The following is a 27,195-nucleotide window of genomic DNA, read 5'->3' as shown; positions in this document are numbered from 1 at the left end:
GCTCAGAATCATAGTCTCATAGAATAGACTGCTTAATATTTTCGTCCAACTGTACTGGGTTTGTGAATTTGATTGCTAACATAGTAGAACAATTGAATAATTGGATTCTAGAGGCCTCTGGACTTTCAATAATTAGATGATGAAATGCTTCATTAGTTTCTCTTTTAATATGTTAATTGTCCTACCATTTTTTGAGTGGCAATGCTCTATTGTTTCTCTCCAACTCTCAGAGGAAGCAAAAGATCTCAAGAAAGAGCTTCGTCGGATTACAAAGGAGAATAATGAAGATGTTTGTGGTTAAGATTTTACAAAAATACCGAGTCTGTTATGTAATGAGATAGTTTTTGATAAATCGATAGGCTAGGAATTACGTGATTGAGAGATGTTTCTTAAGGCACATATCACGACCCTCATAGACAAATAAAAAAATGATCATGGTTGAAAGTAAGGCTGGAGATACAGTGTAATATTGTTGATCATACAAACATATGCCATTATAGTAAGGCACAGATCACGACCCTCATAGACAAAAACAAACAAATAAGCATGGTTAAAAGTGAGGCTAGAGATACAGTGTACTATTGTTGATCATACAAACATATGCCATTATAGTAAGGTACAGATCATGACCCTAAATAGACAAAAACAAACAAATGAGCATGGTTGAAAGTGAGGCTGGAGATATAGTGTAATATTGTTGATCATACAAACATATGCCATTATAGTAACTTGTATTTAAATAGATCCTTTGGAATATTTATCTTTGTTGTGAATGTCATCAACATATCCTTTCTTTGAGTATCATTGAGCGTCATCGGCTACCAGTTGAACTCGAAAGGAGTTCATTGTGAAACTTTCCTTAGGCAAATTCCATATCGAGATGGGAACCTGCTAGTTAGTAGTGCTGAGATCTAGGTCTCCTCAAAAGGTTATTTTCTAATCCTTGGAAAGTCTCCAATTTTTTGCTTTACAAACCTTCAAAAGCTTCAAGGTGATCTTGATGAAAGACTTGTGAGGTTTTAGATCATAATAGTATGTTGTCTCTGGATGATACGTTGTTCAATCAGGTAAAAGTGTGTTGTTTGGAACTTCTATGAATATTTGTATGGTGTAATATTTTAATTTATTTATTTGAGTCATTTATTTTTGCTCTAGGATTTTTACTGAGCTTTCTACTTCGTTTCTCACCATTATTTCTCAATTAATGTACCCGACGCTGTTGTATGTGTAATATCCGCTCAGATAGTGAACTTTGGTGAAAATTTAATAGGTGCTTCATTTCAAGAGAGAGAAATTATGTCGGATGAGTAACTTTCTGGATAAGGGTCTAACTTTAAATTTGAGATGTTAAGTAACACGATCACCTTTATGTGTCCCTTAGTGTTTAACTCAACAATGTCATTATAGTAACGTGTATTCAAATAGAGCTTTTGGAATATTGATAATTACTTTAGTTATTGTAGTGCCAAAAATCTATATGAATTAGTTTTGTAGCAAAAGATCATCAATAACTGACAAATTAAAATACGATCAGAGAATCATAAAATTACTTATAAATTGGTTGAAAATTTATCAAAATATTTCGTCTATTATAAAAATCAATGCTAAAAATAGAAAAGACTACATCTCACGAAATGTATCTTTTTCAAGTTTCCTAAATGATCTGTGGCTCATGTTATTTTCTCTTTTTTATGACTCTTTTCTCTTACTGCTGGAGAGTTGTGCACTCCATTTTCATCAATGTCTACCACAGATAATTCACTCTCAGGTCTGCTTCTTGCAGGGGTATTTGAAGCAGAGTTTACTTCATTCTCAGCTATAGAATTCTAAAATTTTAGTCAATACAAAATTAGGTAGCTTTATGAACTTCAACAAATTATCAATATATCTATATATAAGTGTGTGAAAAAATTACCGTTAAATCATTGTATCTAGGTACGAGTTATACATAATTGAACTCTGAATACTGTGAAAGAAAAATAATAATATCAACAACAATCTACATTCTAAGTTAATATATTTTAACATAAACCAACAAATTCAATTTGTTTGAAAGTAATATGAACATACAATGCACGTTTCTTCACTCGGGGAGGGATAATATTACTTGATGAGATCCTTATCATAACTAAATTTAAGAACAGTGTAAACTTTATCATGTTGGTCTATGTTGTCTTTCTTGATGGCCACTTTAAACATGCCTTCTCTACCCAAAATGTTAGCCAACTCCAATGGATATGAAGATACACAAGCATTCTAAAATAAACAGTGGTATTAGAAAAGGTAAAACAAATAGATTCAAATATGATTTTATTATATTTTACCTCAAATAATGCTTTCACCAATTCAATGGCAGTCTTTCCTATGAGTATCATCGCATGCTGGTCTCAAGCAATAAAGTAATAAAGCCCGTCTTTGCCAGATTTGTTGCTTTTAGGAATAATTTATACCTATAAGCCATGCTTAAGTAAAAAAAAATTTTGTAATTACAATTTAATTTAACCATGGTTTTTCTAAAATTCGTGAATCGCAGAACTCTCAAGACTTTCACACGTTTTGCAGTAAAATTTATAGTCAAGTTCATCAATCTACCTGCTGCAATTCTTACAACTCAGCTATGACCATTTCTTATCAAGATCTATATGTAATATGATTGCAGCGACATAGAAGCTCCCTTCCTATATTTATTAAAGTAGCATAGTTAATAAATATTCACTTGTCACACTATAATTTAATTTTGAAATAAATAAAATAGAGTTACTCATGTCCATGCACTCAATTAACGGCTTGATATTTTTAATTTCAACCGCTCCAGAAACCAACTCATCCAAAATAGAATAGCTATGTTAAGAGGACAGTTGACTAATCCTCTCGAATTTATCTTCAGCACATCTTTAATTCTACATATACTGAATCTATCATATAAAAAATTCTCTAGGTTACTAAAAAAATATAAATGAAGGATGTAAGTATATATATAAACCTGAAAACAAAATTAGCAACTTCAGGCAGTTCAGGATTAATCTATAGTTTTGAGTAATTCAAAAATTACGTAGAATTTTCCTAAATATATATATGTATATACTGTATGAGTTGCATAACCACAATGACAGGCTTATCAGCAGATCCGGCCAAGTGTGGACGAACTTGTTCAATAACTTTCACTCAAAAAGTAGCTTCAATCATGTTATTTCTTCATAAAAATGCACAATTTAATCATATTAAAAAATAGAACAACTTGAAATATATCAATGATTATAATTATGTATGTAGTCTTACTCATAATCCTGAAGTTCCACATTCATAAAAGCACTGGACTTACCTTGTTTGTATTCTTGAATAGGTCCATAAGCAACGATCTCACCTACGATAGCTATTAATATTGAAAAAAATATACTTAGTATTACATATAATTGGTGAAACATACAGATTAAAAGATTTGTATAAAGAATAATTATTGAAAAGCTTACTCTCATCAATATCGACTTGGTTTATCAAATGCTCAAACAGGAGAAAGTTAAACAAAGTTTAATCAAAGCATGGATCAACTGTTTTATCTATGCTTGTTCTATGAGTGAACATCAATTTCATTTTGTGATCGTTGGTCTTGACTTTTAACTTGTTTGGTACTATAATAAATTTTTTCAAAGAATATAACTCTAGCTATATAATTTCTAATCTAAACTTAGGGATAACGGAGGTTCCAAAGGATGCCTGAATATGATCACCTTATAAACAAATAATCCATAACATGTCATATTCTTTTCAAAATGAATAAAATAAACATTATAGGAAAATAAACAACGAAGTATGTATACCTTGTCATTCTACAAAAGCATTTCTAATGATAATATCTTGTTGGGATTTCATGTTCTGGAACCTACCACAAACGCACTATACGAACCTTAAAATTCCATTGCATCTTAGTATTCGATATCTCACATACAAAATCAATTTTAGCAAACAGTATTTTGATAGATACTAGGTATTGTATTTTTTTCTGATGATGAATTTGAAATACATCGATATGTATTTATAGTAAACATTGATGTTTTTGAATTATAGAGAGATAATGGTAAAAAGTGGGATAAAACTACTTTAAATTCAAATTCAAATTAAATCATGACAAGCACTAAGAGTTGAGATAAAAACTCTGAAATCAAAGATGTAATTATAATCAGTAAAAAATTAAAATTATTATCTGGTTAAAATATCATTTTATTTACTGAAAGTTAGGATTATTTGGGTTGAAAACAGCTTGTAACTAAATATTATCACAATCATTTTACTTGTTGAAAGTCGGAATCACTTGGGTTATAATCAATATTTTTATTTTTTTAAATATATAGATTACTAACCCATGCTTCTTTTTAGATCAATAATTTTTTTGGGATGAAAATAGCATCAACTAGTTTCTAGAGTTTATTTAGGACTCTTTATATATAGTTCCTAGGTTTAAGTTAATGAAAATCTCTTTTTTTTCGTCAAGCATTATTATTTTTCAAATTCAAATATTTAATATCCTCTCATTCAAAACTTTTTTTACAACATTATTAAGTTTTGTCCTAAAAACTATCATGTGACTTTATAATATCTTTCCACTTGGCTTTTTGTGCTTTTAGTTTTGCTTATATATGTGTGTGTATACTCATAGTTGTTAGAATTTGCAAGCGAGATTATTGTCATAGAATTAATTGAATTTTAAAATAATGAATTTTATTTTAATTTAAAATTTTGAAAAATGTTATTTATCACTTTTGTTTTGATTGATAAAGTGATATTACAAAAATAGAGTGAGTAGAATACAATAGTTCACCAAACTAATCTCGTTCAAATACAGAAGGAATAGAGTTTTACTGGGGCAAAATATTACAACTTCTTACTTGTCTAAAAAAATTAGTTCCTAGTATGTTCGCCCATAAAAGAATCAATGCGCACATAGGGGGAACTACAAAAAATGGTCCCATTTCCCAGTTATTATGTTCTTGCACCTTTCATGGCTAGAGCATCCACCACCCTATTGTAATACCCCGAAATATGATTTTGAGATATCACTCGGTACTCAAGACTACGAATAGCCTTAAGCTAACCCTGTCTACCTTCTACTAAATTTGAGTCTCATAATAATGGAAATATAGATGTATAATTATACTAAAATACATAAAACTGACTGAGATAGCTGAGAATAATCTTAATGTAATGTCTGAAAACTCAATAGTGATAATCTGAATCAAATCTAGCAGTCTGATAAGCCTCTACTACTAATATCTAGAGAGTCATTGGGACAAACCCCCAGATAACTCGAACTATCTGGAAAAAATGCTGAATCAAATAAACTAATAAGCTACAAAATCTGAATGAATAAGACTCCAAACTATGAGGACTCACCAACTGTCGGATATAGATGGAGATGCTCAAACGACTCACGTTGTTGATACTGAGCACCTGAACCTACATTATAAAACAATGCAGTACATAGACATATATGTGGATCAGTACTTTGAGGATGTACTGAGTATATGGGGTGAAATGCATAAGTAAAACATCATCAAATCATCATAATTTGTAAAACAATGCATGCTAAATATAAATGACTCACACAAGTTGGAATATCTGAAATACTGAAATATGTAATCATGAATAGCAAATTATACTTTATAAATCTAGTGAGTCATAACATTTAGTTATAAAAGTTGTACTTCTATTCTCTCTTTAAATCATACTGTCTAAGTGTATAAAGGACTCACTCTTAAATCTGAAATCTGAAAGCTAAAATCTGTAACTATTATGTTTCTGTGAAACATAATCTGAGTAAAACTGTGAGCCTTTACACTTAGTTTTCTAAAAGTTTTTCTGTTATTCTTTTCTGTTAGGTTGTAAACTTAAAACCTTAGGGAGGTTCTTCTAACCGACATAAACCATGTAATCTAACATGGAGTCCAACGTCTTGTTCCCCTATGGGAAAAACCTCATGATAGGGAGAGGTGTCATACTCTTGCCAAGGAGTATAACCTGAGCTAAGTGATCACATCTATAACTATCATCCATATTGGAATGGGAATAATCTGATAATCTGTACCTACGTTGGCTACATATTTCTATAAAAGATAGGGCACGCTAATCCCACACTTCTCGTTCAATGCTAAATACTACTCCCTTTAAATTTGTATGCTCGTTCTATTGGAAATCCACTTTAAAACTAGCATAAGGGTTATTACAAAACCAATTATCCATTTATCTGAGTTATATCTGTAAATAAAACTATTCTGATTTCTGTAAACTGTAATAAATCTGTAAAGTGGATTCCAAAACTCATCTGAGGATCAAAAGATCAAAGCTTTATTGTAAATCTGTAAATAATTTGATCATAAGATGCTTATAGCGTCATCTTTCTTGAAATATCAACATATAAATTTGGGCTTAATAATCCATTCATCAAGTTATGCCAAAACATCATAATAATCATGCTTGATAATGAAATCAATGATAATTTATCACAAAATCTGGAATTTACTGCAATAGGCATAAAAATATGGAAATAAACATGCAAATCATCTTCAAAATATCCCAAAAACTCATAATCTTGCAAATAGAAATAATGAGTATGAACCCTAATTTCAAATCTCATAAATATTCATTCAAAATCATATGAAATTGCAATTAAAACTTGGTTTTAGGCACAAGAATGAAAGAGGATCCTTGTTCATAAACCCCACATACCTTGATAGATGATTAGATGAAGAATCTTGGAATTTGGATTCCTATTTGAGTTCTTGAAGATGAATTCTTGATTTTCTTGTCTTGGGAATCCTCAATTTAAAGCTTTCTTGGAGAAATAATGATGGAATTTGATTTCTTGGGGAAGAAGCTTTGGAGTTTTAGGATTTTGCTATGAGAAAAAAAGGATGAAAATAAGCATGAAGTGTTTGGGATATGCTTCTTTGTTTTGGTTGAATTGGGGGCTTGGGAATTGACCAAAATACCCCTTTTAAACTTTTAACCGGATCTGGAAAAGCAATATTTTTCTGAAATGGAAGGCCACCGCAATGCACCACAATCGCGGTGGATTACTGGAAAATGATAAGTGGGAACTGGAAGATCTCCGCGACGCGCCACCATCGTGGTGCTCTATAGAGATGTCATTTAGGCCACCACCGGGAAGCGGTGCAATCGTATTGGCCTACTGAAAATTGGCAAATGAGAAATTGGACCTTGCCGGTGATGCGGGGCAATCGTGAAGGTCCACTAGAATCTAACAACTGGGATTTTAACCATCTCCGTGACTCAGTGAGTGTCCAAGTGGCACACTGCATTACTAAAATCGACATAACTTCTCAATCGAGTATCGAATTTAGGCAAATTTGGTATTGATAGAAATCTTATTCAATTATCTACAAAATGGAGGGTCTAAATCTGGAAAATTTTATATGTAATAAAATGTATTCAGTTTTTAAGCTAACCTTTGACATTCTAGGAGTGAAATTAAGCTAGAAAAAGTACGGGATATTACACTTATTTTATACCTTGCAGCTATGTTCCACTACCAGATCATCCAATTCTATCAGTAGTGACATGCATTCTCCAATAATGGAATTATTTAAAAGGTTTCCATTTATGAGCATTGAAATAATTTCTTTAAAGCAAACATTAGTGTAAATAGGAGTGAGATTGTTGATCTTTACAATCCTAAAACCTTTTAGGAGAACCATGAGCTTCATTTGGTTATTGGTGGCAGTGATGAAAATCTTAGAGAATCCATGGATCCAACCCCCTTGTAGTTCCTGACTACTCCCTATATCCCTTTGTTCCCTAGGTTGCACAGGTAAGCTCCATCAGTGTTCAATTTGTAGGAGTTTTTTGGAGGGAGAATTTATTTAAACTATACGTTGGTGGTGTGAGATCTAATACCCAAAGGGTTTAAAAAGAAAAATTTAATAGCCTCAGCATAAGAGTCCTTAAAAGAATATTTGATTATTTGCCCATTGAACAAGTTATGATTCTTAGTTTTACAAATTATCCATAAGCAAAATGGTAGTAGGGTAGTCCAAGGAAGAAGGTGCTTGAATTATTAATTCTTAAGCATGTGCTAAGTCCTTACCTAATTTTCCTTCCAAAAGTCATTAACAGAGCTAGGAGAAAAGGTGGTTTGTTCTAGCATGTCACACTAGAATTGACTATTCAAATAAATAGGGTAAAGGTGTGATCAATGTCCTCAATATGTTGGTGTCACATTTTACAATCATTATCCATATTTATGCCCATTTTGTTGAGGGTGTCACTGCAAGAGAGCCTGTTATGGTGCAACAACCACATAGAGTGCATGATTTTATTAGGCATATGGAGTTTTCATATCCAAGGGAAGGAATTGTTAGTGTTGGTTTGGCCAGTAAGTCTCTCAGAGTAGATCATGTTATAAGCACTTTTACTGGTGTAGAGATCATTTCCAGTCAACCCTCAAATGAGTTTATCCTTATTAGGCCTTAGACTGGGAAAATAAATTGGTAATTGAATGAATGATTTAGGGAGAGGGCAGGTCTAGAGAGAGGGAATTAAAGCTCTAGAGATAATTAGTCAAAAATCAAAAAGGCTAGTGCTCAATTGGTACTATGGGAGGGGACCAACAATACATTCTTTAAGGGCTAGGTGGTTGGGAATCCACTTATCAGTCCAAAATTTGATAAGGTCTCCATTGTGATAATTTATTAGGAAGATTTCTAGCAAATTTCCCAACCTCTACTGATACCTTTCCATGTTCTAGAACAGGCAGGTTTACTAATCATCCCATGAGTGTCATGCTTAGAGATAAACACATATGACCAAAGGGCATCAGGGTTCATATTTAGTCTCCAGGAAAGGATAGACAACATGGTAAGGTTCTTAAGTTCGGGTTTTTGGATTCCTAGTCCACCCTTACTTTTGGAGAGGGTGATAGTATTCCAGCCCGGTAGGTGCATTCTTTTCTTCTGATCTGTGGTTCACCAAATGAAGTTTCTTTAGATTTTGTTAACAATCTTATGGATATTAGAAGAAAGGTGGATGAATTGCATCACATGGGTGGGAATGTTATTCAGGAACGAATTAGCAAGGGTAGTTCTACCAGCTAGGTTCAAGAATTTGGTCTTCCATCCTGCCACTTTGGTTCTGAGGTTATCTACTATAAACTAGAAATCAGAGTTGGTGGTTTCTTATGGAAATCCCAGGTATTTGTCAAAGAAAACTCTAGCCTTAATGGAGCATAGGTCAAAGAGAGTCAGGCTAGTATCTCTATTACAGTTTTTTTAGAAGATAACTTTAGATTTAGAGGAGTTAATTTTTATACCACAGAAAGTGTTGAACAAGTCAAGAGTTATATTAATGGTATTGCAGTTTTTTAGGTAAACTCTAGCAAACAATATGAGGTCATCAGCAAAAAACAAATAAGAGATCTTGGGGCCTCCTGGGCTGATGGAAATTAGGTCCTAGTTTAGAGTATCCATGTCATGATTTATTCTATTAGAGAGAATTTTCATGTAGAGAATAAATATATAAGGGCTAATGGGATCACCTTGTCTAATGCCTCTAGTAGATTTGAAGGCATTAGTTTTACTTTCATTGACTAGGACAATTATACTAGAGGAAGTAATGCATGACATGATGAAGGAAATTATGTCTTAAGGAAAGTTGAAAAAATAGAGGGCTAATCTAATGAAGGACCATTCAAGCTTATCAAAGGCTTTTTAAGATCAATTTTAAGGATCATGTGGCCTTGTTTACCTCTTATTTTGGTGAAGTGAGTGATGAATTCCTGGAATATTATGGAATTATCATAAGCTCTTTATATTAGAGAAAGCTAGCCTGGTTCTTGCCAATAATAATAAAGGGGGGTTTGATCCTGTTGACAATGATTTCTATAATAATTTTGTATTAGATGTTACAAAGGTCAATGGGTCTGAAATTCTTAAGGGTAGTGACATTTGTACACTTGGGAATGAGGCACAGGTAGATGGAGTTTACTTATTCCTCCATTCTCTTGGTAGAGAAGGTATAGAGGCAGAAATTACTAAGGGTAGTATTTCTAATAAAGAAGGGGGTTCACGCCAACAGGACTAGGGTTCTTTGCAGGTTTGAAGATAAAGGTCGCTCTTTTTTAACCTCTTCAGAAGTGAGAAGACCTTATAAGAAATTGTGGTCCTCACTGCTTATGGAGCCATTCACAGAAGGATTTAGTTAAACTCTAAGATAGTTGTAGGAGTGATCAGTGGTAAACAAGGCCATATAAAAGTCTTGAATCTTAAATTTTATATCAGATGGCTCATACATCTAGTTACCATTATCACCTTGAAGTGCCATAACAGAGTTTTGACAGCACCCAAGTACACACACAAGTGTACGTCATCTTATCAAGTAGTAAAGTGGCCTTCAAGAAGCCAAGTATCGATCCCACAGGGACTTGATCAACAATGACTCTATTATAGTTCACAATTTAGATTCAATTGATGCAAGCGTAACCAAAAAGAGAGTTTGGAAATTGTAATTGCAAGTACGTAAACAATACGTAAAGTAAATATCTTGAAACAATCAATAGGAGAAATCCCAGGGTTAAAGTACTCTCAAACAATCATACTATGTTATTGAACTTTATTCATTAACTTGCTTATCTTGGTTGTTGATTCGTAGGGTTAATTGCATGATCATTGTCTCCCGACCTCTAATTGTTTACCTAATATGGACCTTACAACTACATCATTGAGTGGGGATGCAATAATCCACTTAAGTTCTTTATGCTATCATCCTACGTATGAATCAAGTAAGGCATCTAAGTACATACTTGTCCTAGACACTAATTTGAATTCCTTATTTCATAAAAGAATACAAACCTACTTTCTATATTTCCATGTTCTATCGCCCTATTCCCTTTCCCGAGATTAAAAGGTAGACAACTGATGTATTCTAAGGGTAGCTAATCCTTAAAATAGTTAAATCAAAGATGAACACACAACCACTACTAATAAGCAATTTAAATGAAATTAATTCAAAACAATAGTACTCATGTTCTTGGCTTTAACCCCAGAAAGAGGGCGTTTAGCCACGCATAGTCATAATCGTAATCACAGAGTTGTAACTAACGACTAAAAACATGAACAAACTAAATTAAAATAATAAAAAACTAAAGATGAAGTTGTAGCAGCCCCTTGATCTCAAAAATATGTCAAAATATATGTAAAAAAAGTGACAATGATGTATTTATAGCAATAGAAGTAGCCCAAGCCGTGTAGGAGTTGGAAACGGACAATTTGTAAGCATGGGAACGGAGAGGGCGCCACCCCAGGTAGAGCCCCACTCCAGCCAGGGCATCATCTCACCTAGAGACCCACTCTATCCTAGGTGTCGCCTCACCTAGATCCCTGCTATGGCTAGGATGCCACGGCCAAATCGCCTTGGATCTCTTCAATTTGTTTCTCAGAATTTGGCTAAGTATTGAGTCTCCCATATTAGTCCCTTGTCTTGTGGTGTCTACCCCATGGATGAACAGCCTTTTCAACATCAAAATATCATCATATTTAGCTCACAAATCTTCCTACATAATAACACCACACGAATTAAAGACAATCACAACACAATACCCATGACGATGAATCAAAACAAGAGTTAAGCTAGGCTAGTTTGCATTGATCTTTAACTTTATGTTCCAACTCTTAAATTAATCAAATTGAACTTTTCACATCATCAACAAGTTATTACACTCATAATCACACATTTAAACCATAAGGAACTCCTTAAACACAATAGAATTCAATGAAACCAACTAGACAAACACCTAGCTCAAGCTAGTAAAACTAGTTTCCACGATTGAACTCTAAATGAATCTTTTAGATACAAACTTGTTTGGAATTCACTTTGAACATTATAAACACATGATTTAACACTTAGATGCACATTTATCTCATTATCAACCCATATAGCCACGAATCATCCTCAAAATAAGGCTAAAAAAACTAGAATAGTGACATTAGAATGCATAAATACACCCAACATCAAGTTTCTTCTCCTTATGTTTAAAGTGGAAACGTGAAAAAGATGGGTTTTACATCTCAATCCATAAGCTAGCTAATTTTAGATTTAAGTCTACATAGTTCATTCTTATGCCTGAAGATGTCATTAAATATCCTAGTGCGGACTTCCTTAGATTTTGCACGAAGCTGCTAATAGGGTAGTTAGGAGCTTTTTAGATGCCAGCTAATCTAGCCAGGATGTTTTTGTCTCTTGAAAATGTTTTTAAAGACTTTCTTGTGACAAGTTTTAGAAGATGACTCAAAGTAAGAAGAGGATTAAGTGAGGTTCGGGGAGTTCTCAAAGCATTGCTTCACAAGATCTTGGAAAACCTGATGAGAAAACCACATACTCTTCATCATAAAGGGTTTGTCTAAAGCACAATGTCACTTCTTGCTGAGACTAACAAGGGGAGATTATGGTCATAGTAGTTTCTAGAAAGGTGTGCGACAGAGACATTAAGAAATTTGTGACTACAAGACTCATTGGAAAAACATCTATCTAACCTTTTTAAAATAAAGTTGTACCTATTTAATGTATCTGTTGTTAGTCCAAGTGTATTTACTACCTTTGAACCCTAAATCAACTAGCTTACAGTGGTTTATGAAATTTTAGAAATGGCTAGCTCCATTATTATTAAAAACATTTCCGCCATACTTATCACTCGCATTAAGGATTTCATTGAAATCCCCACGTATGAGTCAACTGATTTAATTATCCCTATTAACCAGACTAGCCATGGTTTTAAGCTGATTTCATAGGGTTTTCTTATCAGCAAAGGTAGTTACAACATAGATAATTCTAAGAAACTAAATAGGGGGGTCTATGTACCTGGACAATAACATGGATGGTTTGAGAAGAGATGGAAATATCAGTGTTGTTGAGAAGGTCCTTAGTCCATATTAGGACAATTCCCCTAGAATGATCAGTAGCTCCAGATGAAATGTGCTTAGAAAAGCCTAAATTTCCAACCAAGTTGGTGTGGTTACTCATCCTAGATTCTAACAAAGCCAACAAGGAGGGCTTGTGGATACCTAACAAGAAAGAACAATGTCTTTAGAAGTCAGCATAATTTGCACCCCCCAGCATTCCATATTATTATGTTCATTATTGATTTTGGGAATATTGGGGGTGTTGTTAGTACTTCTCCCCTTTACCCAGTGAGTCGGATGTGTTCATTGCTTTCATTCTCCTTCTTTTCCTAGATGATGGATTGAGGTTTTCAAAAAAGAAGCCCTGGTTTAGAGGTTTTGGAATTTGTATCCCTAAGTCAAACCTCATAAGGCCTTCTTGACAGAGTACTACCACTTTTTTGCTTACTAATTCCATGAACTCTAAAATTACTAGTTTTTCCAATGTTAGTACATCTATCTTTAGGACTTCTATGATAGCTAGGCTTGTTTCTATTTCCAAATTACTTTTCCTCAACTCCCTTAAAGTCTCTTGCCTTTCTTTAAGTTCTATGATCAGTGGTGTGATCAAGGAGGAGGATCCCTCATGGGGTTGGGCTTGAGAAGTGCCTCATTCTTTTTTATAAAAATTAGACCCCTCTAGAGAAGGTCTAGGAAAGGTTGGAGGGAAAAGGGCATACTCTGAGTGACTTAGACAATGAGGTCGTTAAGTATGTCTGGTGAGAGAGACTCTAAAGGATGTTGATTAATCACCTACATGAGTGTGGTCATCCAGGTGTTTTTGTTGAAATTCATGAACCCCCGATTCAGCTCTGTAGTAATCAAGTGGGCTAGGTATCCTAGATTCTTGGCAAAAAGAGTTATAGGGGTTCCTTCCACCTTCGGTTGGAACTTTTACTGAAGGTTTTGTAGACCCGTCTCAAGCCATAATTCTAGTGTATGATTCGTGGTAATACAACAGAGCTGAAGGTTAATGTCCTCTTTCGTGGGGGATGGGTTGTTATGGGGCATTGGTTTCTGGGTTGTCTATTTGAGAGCAATTTTTGGTAACTTTGTGAGGGAGGGTTTCTTTAGAGAGAAGCCCATTTAGTACTTTCAAGATAGAGACAACTAATTTATCCAACATCATTCATATCTTAAATAGATTGAGGCACAGGCATTCTATGCACTTTTGGGAGAGGAGGGAAGTTATTTTTCCCAGGTGGAGAAAAATAATAATTCTTTAGAATAGGATTCCTTAGAAGAGTGGTAGGTCTAAACTAGGCTGACTTTCTATTTAAAAGTGTTAAATCGCTCAAGGCCTGTGGGGCCAGATCAATAATGCCATGGGTTGTTGGGTAGGTGCCACTAAGGTGGGCACTATTAATGGAATCAGAATTTTTCATGGGCCTTTTCAGTTTATTATCAAACTTTGAAGGCCCATTATTGAAGTTAAGACCATATTTGCCCAAGGAGCTAGGGTTGGGCCTATTGGTAGGATTCAATCAGCCACTGTGTGAGTTTTCGGCGTATTTAATAGATTTAGGATATTGGAGTTGAGGAACTGACCTATTTTAGCATTAAAGTGATTAACCTTGATGTCTGCGGGTGGAATTGGTTTACCTAATGTCTTTTGTGGGAATTCTCGGCGGGTGTGTTTCTGCTTAGCAAAGCATATGATTTTCCATTTCCATTTCTAATCTCAACAATAGGTTTCTCGTCATTCGAGGGGGATGGGGGTAGTTGAGGGGGTGTGTGTGTGCAGTTGATCTGGATATGCCCTAATCGTCTGCATCCCGTTCATAGAATCCTTTCCCTTTTATACCTAATAAATTGTTTGTGGTTGCCAGTAGTGATTGAAGTATGAACCAATGTTTTTAGTGGAATTTGCACCCAGATACGTGCATACATTCCTCTTAACATAGAGATGTACAAGTATCAATTTTGAGCAATTTTCTAATTTTTTGCCTAATTTTTTCCAAAATCGGATAATCGTTAAATTCTGTGGGGAGGTGTGGTAGTCTAATCCAAACAGTTGTGGAGTGGATTTGAGAATCTGAGGGGACAAAATTAGGTTCCCAACTCTCACCAACATGAAGTGGCCCCCAATGAACTACAGTCCTTCGTTAAAAATCATATATTGACTTTGTTTTATTGAAAGTTTAACTGTGTAGAAATCTATTCCCAGATATATGGGGATGATTTTTTCCTCCAATCTCCATAATTCCTTCAGTTTATCTCGTATAAATTGGTGGTTAAATTTCTTCCCAAACACTTTGATGATGATTGAGTGTTTCCATGGTAGGTATAGGCGATGTTTGCTCTATCATGAGATTTGTAAAGTCCTCCTCCAAGGGAGGATCTGAGGAGATGGGTATGAAAAGTCCAAGGAGAAGAAGCTTGAAGCTTGTGAATTTCCCCCCTTTGTGATGTCTTTACAAGAGAATTGTTGGGGTTGGTCTTCCTCCATTGGAATTTTATCACTATCTGGTGACTCTAACGATATTCAAGTTGAAGATTCTATACATGGTTTAGCAATTTGAGTCATGTCCAGCTTGGTCAAGATTTTTAGAGAGAAGGGGGTCTACCTCTTTCTAATATCAACTTAACAATCTAAAGGTGTTCTTTTTCCATAAATTTTGTTTTTATTTATGAACTTTACTTTGACTTGTAGCACTATTTTAGACTTTTAGATAACGTTTAAAAAAGCTTTTGATTTGGTCAAATTAATTCATTAAAATTAAATATTATAAAGTCCAAATTCACTATCTATTACTTTTTCTAGTTCAAAATAAGTGACATTTTGCCTTAATGCACACTTATTAAGGAAAAGAAATTAGGACATAAACCGTATTTAGTTTAGATATTATCAAACAACACGTGAAATTTCAGCCACATTAGAATAAAGTCAATTAAGTCTCTTGGAACTTATAACCTAGTGTAAATGAAAGGTAAAATTAAAAAGAAATTTTCAACATGACTGTTGAAGAATCAACAATTCACTTATTTTGAATTAGAGGGAGTAATTCGTCCAAACAATTTTTTTGGTAGAATTTTCATGCTAGCGAATCATGATTACTATAAATTGTTATCTATCAGTTTTTTATTTAATTATATTATTACTATTTGTTATCTGAAATTTGATAATTATAGTTTCAAAAGATGAATTAATAGGAAACATATTATTTCTGCCCAGGTGGATATAAAAAGGAAAAATTTCACAAAATCACAACTTAAAATATCTAAATTACTAAAAATTCTTTCACTTAATAAAATTTATAAATATCTCTTATTTACATTCTCTCTCTTTAAATCTCCACATACATAACTTCTACCGTAAAAATTAAGATATATTTATTTCCCCCTAAAAATTTACATTAAATTAGGCTAAAGTTTCTCTGATAATTCCATATACTCCAAAATTAATTGAAGTTGTCCCCGACCTTGAGTTGCATTATCGTTTGTATATTCGTGTAAGCAGATCTCCAAGTTATTCTTTAGAAATTTATCTTTTGATTTTTTTCTCTCGGCATAATGTCGAGAACAGAGTAAATCATTAACCCATTTCGTCGAAGAAAAAAGAATCTGGCACTTCTAGACGAAAAGGTGTTGTTTTAGAAAGAAAAGTTGTTAAAGTAACAACGAGAGACGTCTTACCAAAGGTTTAGCAATTTTTATATCTGAGCATTTTAATTCGAGATACATTTTTTATTAACTGAAGATACATAATTTAGCTTAGTTTGGTATGCATGTTTCAGGTGCATATTCTTGTATTTGTACACCTGATACATTTTTTTATATGTATCTCTTTCATATACATGTATATAGTTAGAAGGTTCTTGTATGTATCTGTTTTAAAATATGTATCTCTATATCTGATACATTTTTTATATTGTGTATCTGTAATACCCCATACTTTTTTCTAGCTAATTTCATCTCAAGAATGTCTAGTATTAGCTTCTAAATTGAATAATGGTTATTATATGAGGAATTTTTAAGATTTTTACTTTTTGTCATGTGAAAAAATCAATAAGCTTTCCATCGATATAAGATTCGCCCAAATCCGATAACCGGGTCAGAAGTTACGACTATTTCAAATTTCCATCGTAAAACAGCGCCATATTGGTCAGTGGCGCGCCGCACCACAAGCTAAAATGGCAATTTTCCTTTTCCAGTGTCTCAGCACGGTCGCGCCAAAGTTTCAGGTCACAAAAGAAGAGGCAATGCGATGGCTCTGCGTCGCGCCATCCCTCAGTTTTTCAATTATCAAATTCCAGTGACACGGCGCGATAGTGCTGCATCGCGCCAGGGGTTCAGTTTGGGAAAATTTTACTAAAATTAAATGACACGTCCAGGGTTAAAAGGGTCAACTTTCCACCCCTATTTAAGCCCTTTAAGACGTGATTCAGCCACTTTTCACCCAAAATACACTTTTTTCTCTCAAAAACCTCTCAAGAACAAGCTAGAGTTTGCATAGAAGATCTAATTCTAAGAAAGTTTCACCGTCAATCTTCACGAAATCACAAACTAAGGTATGCATAGTATTCATTCATGGATTCCTTTCGCCCATGAAGCCTAAGAATCCCTTTTCTAAATTCAAGTTTGTGGATTTTCTTATGAATTTCATGATTGGGTTGCTCTTGTTCATGTAGATAGTGAGAAATAAATTCTACTCTATGTTGGGTTATAAACTCTATATGGGTTAAATTATTATAGATATAGATTCATGCAAACCTATGACTAAACCCTTGAATGATGAAATTAGAATTGAACCATGATGTTTAATTATTGTACAATGATGTTTACATGTACCATGCCTACAATATATTTAATTAAATGCCTAGATGAAAGAAAGGTGCCTAACTAGCATGATACCATGAAATCCCCATGTATGTACAAGTTATGCCTATCACATGTTTTGATGAAATGCTTCTATAAATGTATTATGGATTATGATGTTAGTTATATGTTCAAGTAAGTTATGCTTAGTTATATGTTCAAGTAAGTTATGCTTGGTCGGTTCCTTCCATCGAGTCCTGGGGGTACTCGTACCTGAAACATTAGATGTGTGCCTAGATCCATGTCATGTTTTCATGATACTCTCAGTCAAACTATGATCCTTAGACTTCAGACAGTTTTATGACTCAGGACATCTCCATGATTTCATGAACTCAGTCAGTTGTCAGATATCAGTAGTATTCCGTCAGTCAAGGAAATTAGTAACTCAGCCCATGTTCAGTTCAGTAAATCATGTTCAGAGTCTATTCATATGGGAGTAGGAATTAGCACTGAGTGAACCCAAGGATGGGAACGCACATTATCAGATGAGGGTGTGATTCTTAGAAGTCATCCTTGCATTCCAGAACTATGTAGCCAGCATAGATTGAGACATCAACACTGTCCGATGAGGGTTGATGGGGTGGATAAGCACTGTCAGATAAGGGCCCCACCGTTATCGTATAGAGGACACTATCAGTTGAGGGTCGCCCACAGCTTGTCCTTACCAGTGGCGTGGTATTGACACCCTTCCAATTAGGGTTACAGATTGGACCCCAACTCAGCCATAATGGTGTATCAGGAGCATATCGATTAGATAAATACTTCCCACAGTTTCATATTACAGAATCAAGACTGTCAGACACAGTCAATCAGTCTCAGTAATAGAACTCAGATAGTTCTCAAATTTCAGGACTATAAAATACAGTCAACTCAGATACAGTACGAAACTCAGATAGTTCCATCAGATTCAGGACTGTCAGATACAGTCACTTATGTTATCAGTTATATTCAGATTCAGTAATCATATTATCACAGTATTAGTGTCAGTTGTTATGTCTCATGCGTGTATTCTCACGCTCATGACAGTTAGTCAGTTATTATTATTGTTCATGCATATGAACCCCATGCATTCAGCCTACCTCACATGCATACCAGTATATTCAAAGTACAGACGTATTTACACTATGGTGTCTTATACCATAGGTTCAGAGACACGAGCTCTAGAGCAACAGTAGATTCCAGATATCCACAGAGAGAGTTAGAAGTGAGTCCTCATCTTTTGAGGACATGATTATTTCCCTATTGTCTCATTAATCAATTTATTAGTTGGAGTTAGTTGGGGACATGTCCCATCAACTCCTTACTCAGACAGTTAAGTCAGTTAGAGGCTTTCTAGACTATCACGTTTCAGACTTCAGTATGTTTAGTTTTGTTTTGGGTATTCTATTACCCCACATAGATGTTATATCATTCAGATCATGTTTAGTATTGAACCTTATGGCCTTTTAGTTCATGTTTTCACATTATAAAGTATTTTATACAGTATACAGGTACAGATATCAATCATGGGTTAGCTTGTGGTCCTTTGGGGTCATGAACACCGTGTAGCGTTTCGGGTACCAAATTTGGGGCATTACAGTATCTCTTATACCTTTGTACTTTAAATCTCATTTTTATACTGATATATCATGTCTTACAATGATACGGTTTTTATCAATATTTGTATCTCTTTTTTCAGGGTTTAAATTCATTGCAAAAAGTTAAAAAAGAAAAATAACACCAAGAAAAAAAGAAAAAAGCTAAAGAAATAAATCTGAAAGTTGAATATGGAGAAGAATATCTCTATTATATTAAAAGTGTGAAGGCCCTTATAAATGACGTTTGCCCTTTTTACCCTTCATTAAAAGTCTTCCCTTTAAACAAAATCGTCTTTCCCCCTTTTATAAAACCTAATGCCCTACTTCTAAATTGTGTGAAAGTCCTAATACCCTTATAAACCTAATTATCCTACTTCTAAATTATAAATTAGGAAAAAATGAAAGCAACACAGCAACTCTAAACCAAAAATACCAACGGTTTGCAAAGAAAGCAACGCAGCAACTTTAAACCAAAAATACCTATGCTTTGCAACACGATTTTCACTGAGGTTTATCTCCTTTCTTTATTCACTTTTATCAAGTCTTAGTTTTTTGTATGTAGGACATGAAGTTTTCAACGATGTAACATGTAGTTTTTGATGATGTAAGCATCATCGGTCCTTGCTATGGTGAAGTCTAACTACAATTTGATATCTCAATTATCGTATTATTTTAATATGGTTTACAGGATGTTTGATGAATATTGGGTTCGGCTTTGAGGAATTTTGTGAAAAAGTTAGGTTTAATCATATTATTTTATTGTAATTTCTGATCCATTACTATATGTTGTTTTTGTCGTTATCTGTTATAAGCACGCACGACCCCAAAATTCGTATTATTTTACTGTGGTTTATAGGATGGTTGATGAATGTTTGGTTAGGCTTCGAGGAATTTTGTGAAAAGATTAGGTTTAATCATATTATTTTATTGTAGTTTCTGATCCATTACTATCTGTTGTTTTTGTTATTATCTGTTATGAGCACCACGAACCCTAAATCCTACGGGTTCAGACCTTAATAATTATATATGTTTACAAAAATTTCTAATGCAAGTACCAGTTCTACAAAATCGTCTGAGCATTTATATGTTGCTATGGTCACATACAAAATAATTTCTCTTAAGATATAGATTATTGCAAGCAATGGAACAAAAGACAAAATTAATGTAGATTTGTCTTTCCATAAGTTTACTTCATCACCACCATCTACTGGTTCCATTACTGCATAAAGTGGAAATCTAAAGAGAAAAAGAAAAATCACACCTACACTAAGCAGAGAGAAAATTGAGGAAAATAAGAGGTAAGGTCATACATGTACACGTACAATATCTCCTCCTTTTTACAAAGAGGTATGGTGTGCACAATTACCTTCCCTAAACCCTACTTATAGAGTTTCTCTTCTACTTTACTTTTTTCTTATTTTCGTTGTTAAATGCCTTTGATTACGTTGTTTACTTTTAGTACATGACTCGAGAGAAAGAAGAATCTCCCTCATTTTTTAGGGAGGTTATCTCGTGAGCTCTAAGTAGGGCGTCGAATCTGACATGAGAAGCTAGAACCAATAGTCATAAAAGAATATTAGTTTTTTTCACTTATTTAATTTTGTATTTCAAGTAACATATAATATGTTTAATCTTTCATGAGGCAAATAAGGTAGATGATATAAGATAGAAGCATTAGCATGAGAGATCTTCGCTGCCATTTGATCTATTGCAGGAATTCAACAAGAATATAATGCAAGTTGTTAAGAGATCAAAAATATCAATAGGTTCTCTTTTTGAGAATTAATGTTGGGATTTGTTAGTGATTTAAGGTAAACTTTTCATATCTTTAGTTTAATTTGTAGTTATAGAAATCCAACACTACACTATGTTTCCTTCGCCAACAAATCAGTCTATTGCGCTCTTAATATATAATCTAAAAATCTATATATATATATATATATATATATATATATATATATATATATAATTTTAAAACCCATAAATCCAATCATATAATCTAACCTTTTTTTATGCAGATCGAGAAGAAAAAAAATATATTGCGAGGGTAGGATATGCATGTTGTGTGTATGTGAAATATCCATTGTGGTGGCCATCAACTTCTTATTCGTATTCAGAGTTTTCAACAATGGATTTCATTTTGCTACACTCTGTTCTTCAAGGATGAATTAAAGCTGATGCTGAAATTTTACAACTTTTTTTTAGATTTGGAGGGTTAGGATTTGGTGTTTTTATTGTTGATTCCATTGAATGAAAATTTTGTGATTGTTTATCTATGGAAATCGATTGATGGCTCGATATCGTTTTTGTGAACAGGCAAGTCTTAAATTTTAAAAATATTTGGCTCTTAGGATATAATATTTTGGGAGAGGTAATTAGACATGACATGATGCAGCTTTATATTATTTATAACATGAACTTTGATTGGAAGTCATGGAGGACACGAATTAAGGTATCAGGTTAGTTAGATATTTACCGTAGTTCTACTTTTCACAGTGACTCATCAGGTTATCTATAATATTTTGCCATGTTCTTCCTTATTGTTATTTCTTTCTCTATACTATTTTGGACATTTTTTCTCTTTAGCCGAGGGTCTATCGAAAACACTCTCTCTACTTAGGTGGGGATAAGGTCTGTATACACTTACCTTTCCTAGACCTCATTGTATGAGATTGCACTGAATATGTCATTATTGTAGGGTGTAGTATTTTAACTCTTGATTGTAAGGTTGGGCAGTGTGGGATTGTTTCTTATTGAATCTGGAAGTGGGTCGGACTCAACAATCAACATATGAGAATGTTGCAGAGGGTTTTAGTAGGCTTTGCTCAAGTGGAAGTATCGATAGTAGTAACCATTCTGCTAAGTTTTTACAATTCTACTAGGTATCAATGATTCGTGGAAAGGTCATTTTGCATCTTTAATGAGAATTGGAAGGGGAAAGAAGATTCTTTTCTCTTTATTTTTAATTTAGTGGATTGACTGGAAAAATTTTAAGAAGATATGCTGATCTTTGATAATAAATTATCCATAAATTTCAATCATATGAAGAAAAATTATAGTCTGAGGAGTCTAAATTGGGATAAAAATAAGTGTTATATAATGTCAATAAATATAGTATCTACTTTAGTGTCAATTGCCATGTTTTAACATTTGTTTTCATATATATAATTTTATTTATTAAAATGAATACGTTTCCAACTTGCTTAAAAATAATAAGAAAAAAGGGAAAAAAGATAACTTAAATAACTATTAGATAAATAGTGTCTATGAATTTTCATGAGACTCACGTTTCATAAGTGAATTTCATATAGTATCATTTGTGGCAAGTTTATGTCTACACTTATGGAAGTAATTACAAAATTCATAAATTTTGTGCTAAAAGACTAAAACCAGTATATTAATGTAAAACTACTTATAGGTACAATCACCATCACATAGGGTGAAATATTGGTGATTTTGGGTGGCAATAGAAGAAGAGTTGATGTAGTACTTCACTTTAAGTGCGACTTAGAGTCTCTTCAATTAGTCAAATCAACTGTGATAATATATACTATGCTATAGGCAATATTTATTTTTATATATATTTACTATTTACCAACGCTAAATACACGTGCAAAGTACGTAGCGACTAGTTTAAAAAAAATGCATTATTAATGAAAGGTCTTTTTTTAGGGATATTTAGATGTTAATTAGAATATCTGCAGAGTAAATTACTCCTTAAATGAGTTAATTACCGTTACTATCCATAATTACAACGAATTAATTGTTTCTTAAGATGTGACATCAATCATGCTTCTCTTTTAATATTATATATATGAAAATCTAAAAACTGAAATTTTACAAAATTTCCAAAAAAAATTGAAATAGGATGTAATTATGGATTAGCTAGTTGGGATTTATGTAAAATCAGGGAACTGCTGAATCAGGGCAGAAAAATTCTTAAAACTTTATAACGATTCTTGTACTAACTGCATATACAAACTTTTTCTTTTCTTAAAGGAAAAAGAAACAAAAAGTCTCTTATTAACCTTCCACAAGTTCCTTAATATTATTTGGGATACAAACAGATGTGTCATTGAAACATTTAGTGGCAATAACTCTATACACTGTTTCAGTAAGATGATAACCATCCCAGAAATAGTGTTTATCTGCATCTCGACAGGGCACAAGTTCTGGTATGCAAGCTGATGTCCCATTTCCCCAAGTGACGCAACACGGACTACTTGGATCCATTAAACCTACAAAATACAAAAATATTTGTTTAAATTTTCTTTCAAGAAATCGTATTTGTTTAAACCTACACATTGTTACATGTTATTTCTATATCTTATATTATGTCTGCTTATAAACTTCAATCTTCATCTGAAAAATGAAAAAGTGTGAAGTAAATGGAGGTAAAATAAAATTGAGAGAGATATGGGGAACATATGTAATGTGGTATGATGTGGATATGGTTCAATGTGTTGATGACGAGATGGCGTTACAATTTTATACAGCTTAACAAGTAGTATTTTATATAGTTTTATGATTTTATTTCATAGTAGAGTGATACAATTAAATGACCATTCGTAAAATTAACCTCTTTCATAAGGTATATTACCGTAGGTAAAAGGATTGATGATGGCATCGTAGCCAAGCCAGTGAGCATGTCCAAGAATAAAGGTGGAGCCAGGGAGGGTCGAAGTGAAATTTTTGAGCATGTCACTCAGCTGGTTGTTGAACATTACTGCGAGATCGTTGTATGTTTCAGCGCAACGTTCATTGTGGCTAAGCTTTTTAGTAAATGATGGAATGCAACCAATTGGTCCTATCTCGAACACTATCACCTTTCTTGCTCCTAGCTCATATAACCTCTACACAAATCACACACACAAAAATATTATTCATGTCAAATACTTATATATGGATTTAACTGATATAGCAAGTTAATTTGTTAGCGCATGGGTATTTATTTTAAATTATAGATCGATAAATATTTAGTGATAGTTTGTTTGGTCAAACTTTTAAAATTAGATGATTTATAAGAATGATCTTAGAGGTGGATGGTCTTGAACTTTTGACCTTGTTTGCCACGTTAACAAAACTTCAAGTCAATAACTTCTGACCTTGAAGGTTTTCCCATAAGGCAAGCGGTGGTCGGTCAAAAGTTTAAAATCGTCTATTTTTAAGGTTATTAGCTTTCATTTCTCGTTTAAAAACAGCTTATTTGTAAAGTATTAGTCTTTCAAAAATATATTTTTAATTGGAATATTAATTTGTATCTGACTAATCAATTTGAAAAAGACTTTTGCTAATATTAGAGCAACTTAATTAGCCAAATTTTCTAAAAGTTCTTTACCCAAAAAAATCAATAAGCACTTATTACTTTCTAAAAACTTGGCCAAACATACTACTATAATAGTTGCAATTACTTTTCAAATGATCTAATCATTTAAATATTGTTTAGCCATTAGTACATACAACTTAAAACTCATATGATTTATTACGAGTAAGTTCTTTCTGAACGAAATTATAAATAGATGTCTGCAAATTCTTAAATCAATGTAATTAATACTATGAAAGACTTGCCTGAAATTGTTGTGAAAGTACATTAATGAGAAGTTTAGCAAATGACTCAGGAGTATAGTCCTTGCTTGTGCCATACAAATTTGGTTGTAGATAGTTGTTTACGTAGTCATTACTGCCTGTTGAAATGAGAAAAATTGACCTTGACAAATAACTAGAAAGTTCCTCAGGATCATCAAATTGTCTAGGTAATTCTCGCTTCACCGTTCGTTGGAATAAATCAACCTGCTCAGAAAAATGTAGGCACTTGCCCTACCAAAAATCAAGAAAACAAAATCATAATTAAGTTGGACTATTTAGACTACAGTATATTTATTTTCTAATTGATAATATTACTGCTATTGACATGTTACAGGTCTTATTTTCGAAGTAAACTACTTTCACCTTTTTTTTTTGTCTCACTTGGTGTTTGATATATCCACATTGAGCCCTGACTAAATTTAATTTCGCGTATTGCAGGACTTATTTTGAACAATGCTCCCAATGGACTTTTTCTCAATTCCATAGGCTTGAAATGACCGTTTGATAAAGGGTGAAGAATACTAAACCATCTCACCACAATTGATGTTAATACTAGAAACTTTTCTTAATTAAGTCAAGGATGCTCAACCATGATATTTTTATTAAAAAAAAAAAAAACTTATTTGCAAAACGTAATGGGCTAAGTGATCAAGTCATAGGGCTAAGTGACTCTTCAAGGTGTCTTTTTTGAGAAAAAAGGTCAAGGGTCTAAGTGATTCTTGAAAGTGTATTGGTCAAGAGAAATGACATAAATAAGATCATTATTTAAAGAGTTTAATTATTGAATTAATCTCAAAATTGGGCCGTAGTAGTAGCTACACCCTATACAAAGGTACTTTGTGATTGTTGGTCCACATCTGTGAAAGTACAATTGATTCCGTTGATTAAATGAAAATCACTTCCTGCTTTTTTGACTTGACTACTTCACTTGCTTAACACAAGTCTTATTAACCTTTATAGACTACTTCACTACCTGACAAACTCCATCTCAAGACAAGGGAGTAACAGCTTCGTGAAATTAACTATTACGACTTACGCCTCGACAAATTCCTTTTGTTACTTGTTAGTGTTTTCTTTTAATTTGTTGCAGCTAGCGTCCTGGCACACTTGACCAATAAAATATTTGTTAGAATCCATACTAGGTTTCCTTCAATCGGTAAACTAAGGGGAAGTCCGATAGAGCTTTAAGACTCTAATTGAGCTTATTTCAGACCATGTAATTATTATATTATAATTACTTTTAAATCATCTGATAGTAAATAAAGCATACCAAAGTAACAAAATAAAAACAAGAAAACATGAAGTAAACACGAATGAATTGAGTAGTATATCAATCTTACAAGGAAGTTTCCTGTATAAGGTAAAATACCGCACGATCCAGATGCATAATTCAACCCTGTGAGTTTAATTGATCCTCTTCGTAATCTCACATAGGGTGGAGAAAAAGGCAGTCCAAGAAATTCAGCAATAAAATCAGCAACAGTTTTTCCATTTGTAAACCTTCCAGTAGCTCTGCCTCCGTTAAAATTCGAACCATATGGTTTGAAATCAGCCTTAGCTAAAGTTGGCAAAAGATTATTATTTCCACTGTCAAATATTGAATCCCCAAAAACATATAGTGCTGGTGCTAGAGGAATTTCTGATTTCACTGACTCAACATACAACAATAATACTATAATCAAGATTGCTTGACACTTGAATATCTCCATAACTATATTGTTGTGTATAATCAAGATTTTGTTAATGAATTGAGGAGATATAATGGACTTTAAAAGGCAAGAAATTAATACTGATTAGCGTGATTTGCTGGATGGCATGCATGAGATGTATGATAGTAATTTGGAGTTTGTTACTTACTTTTGTCTTCTTTTTAACAAATTTACACGATCTCCACGTTTTCTCCCTCCAAAATTTGACTCTATATAACTCATTTGCCTACACCATCAATGATAAAGCAAAAATAAAATATCCTTCGTCGTGACTGAAAGCAAAAAGTTGAGGAAGGAGGGGAATAAAAACGTGAGACCGTGAGAGAGATTGCTTGGTACATTTCTCTTCCTTTATCTTTAGTATTTTTTGAGAAAAAAAACTCAATGACAAAGTGTGAAGCAAAGGTGTACGCAAAATTATATATATACCTCTTAGTTTACACACCAATTTTCGCTCTATGTTAATTTTCTGTTACTCCTTTTTTTTCTGATAATTTTCCTTCTATAAGAGGCATAAATTAATAACCGATAGCATTCAAGTTAAAACTAATCCGCTACAGTTTT

The 27,195-nt window shown here is 33.3% G+C and overlaps 1 protein-coding gene across 1 annotated transcript; it reads right to left on the bottom strand.

Annotated features, from left to right (window-relative positions):
• Nucleotides 1-23,258: 23,258 nt before the first annotated feature.
• LOC107861005 (GDSL esterase/lipase 7) lies at nucleotides 23,259-26,954 on the bottom strand. The gene is made up of 4 exons (XM_016706415.2): nucleotides 26,263-26,954; nucleotides 24,905-25,153; nucleotides 23,937-24,189; nucleotides 23,259-23,574 (listed from the first exon to the last, which is right to left on the bottom strand). Exons 1-4 carry the CDS (start codon nucleotides 26,629-26,631, stop codon nucleotides 23,360-23,362), a joined length of 1,086 nt encoding a protein of 361 aa, XP_016561901.2. The 5' UTR covers nucleotides 26,632-26,954; the 3' UTR covers nucleotides 23,259-23,359.
• Nucleotides 26,955-27,195: the final 241 nt, after the last annotated feature.

The sequence above is a fragment of the Capsicum annuum genome, chromosome 2 (genome assembly GCF_002878395.1).
Source record: "Capsicum annuum cultivar UCD-10X-F1 chromosome 2, UCD10Xv1.1, whole genome shotgun sequence".
In the NCBI taxonomy this organism is placed as follows: Eukaryota; Viridiplantae; Streptophyta; class Magnoliopsida; order Solanales; family Solanaceae; genus Capsicum; species Capsicum annuum.
The sequence above is the reverse complement of the archived record's forward strand: the minus strand, read 5'-3'. Positions and strand labels throughout refer to the sequence as shown.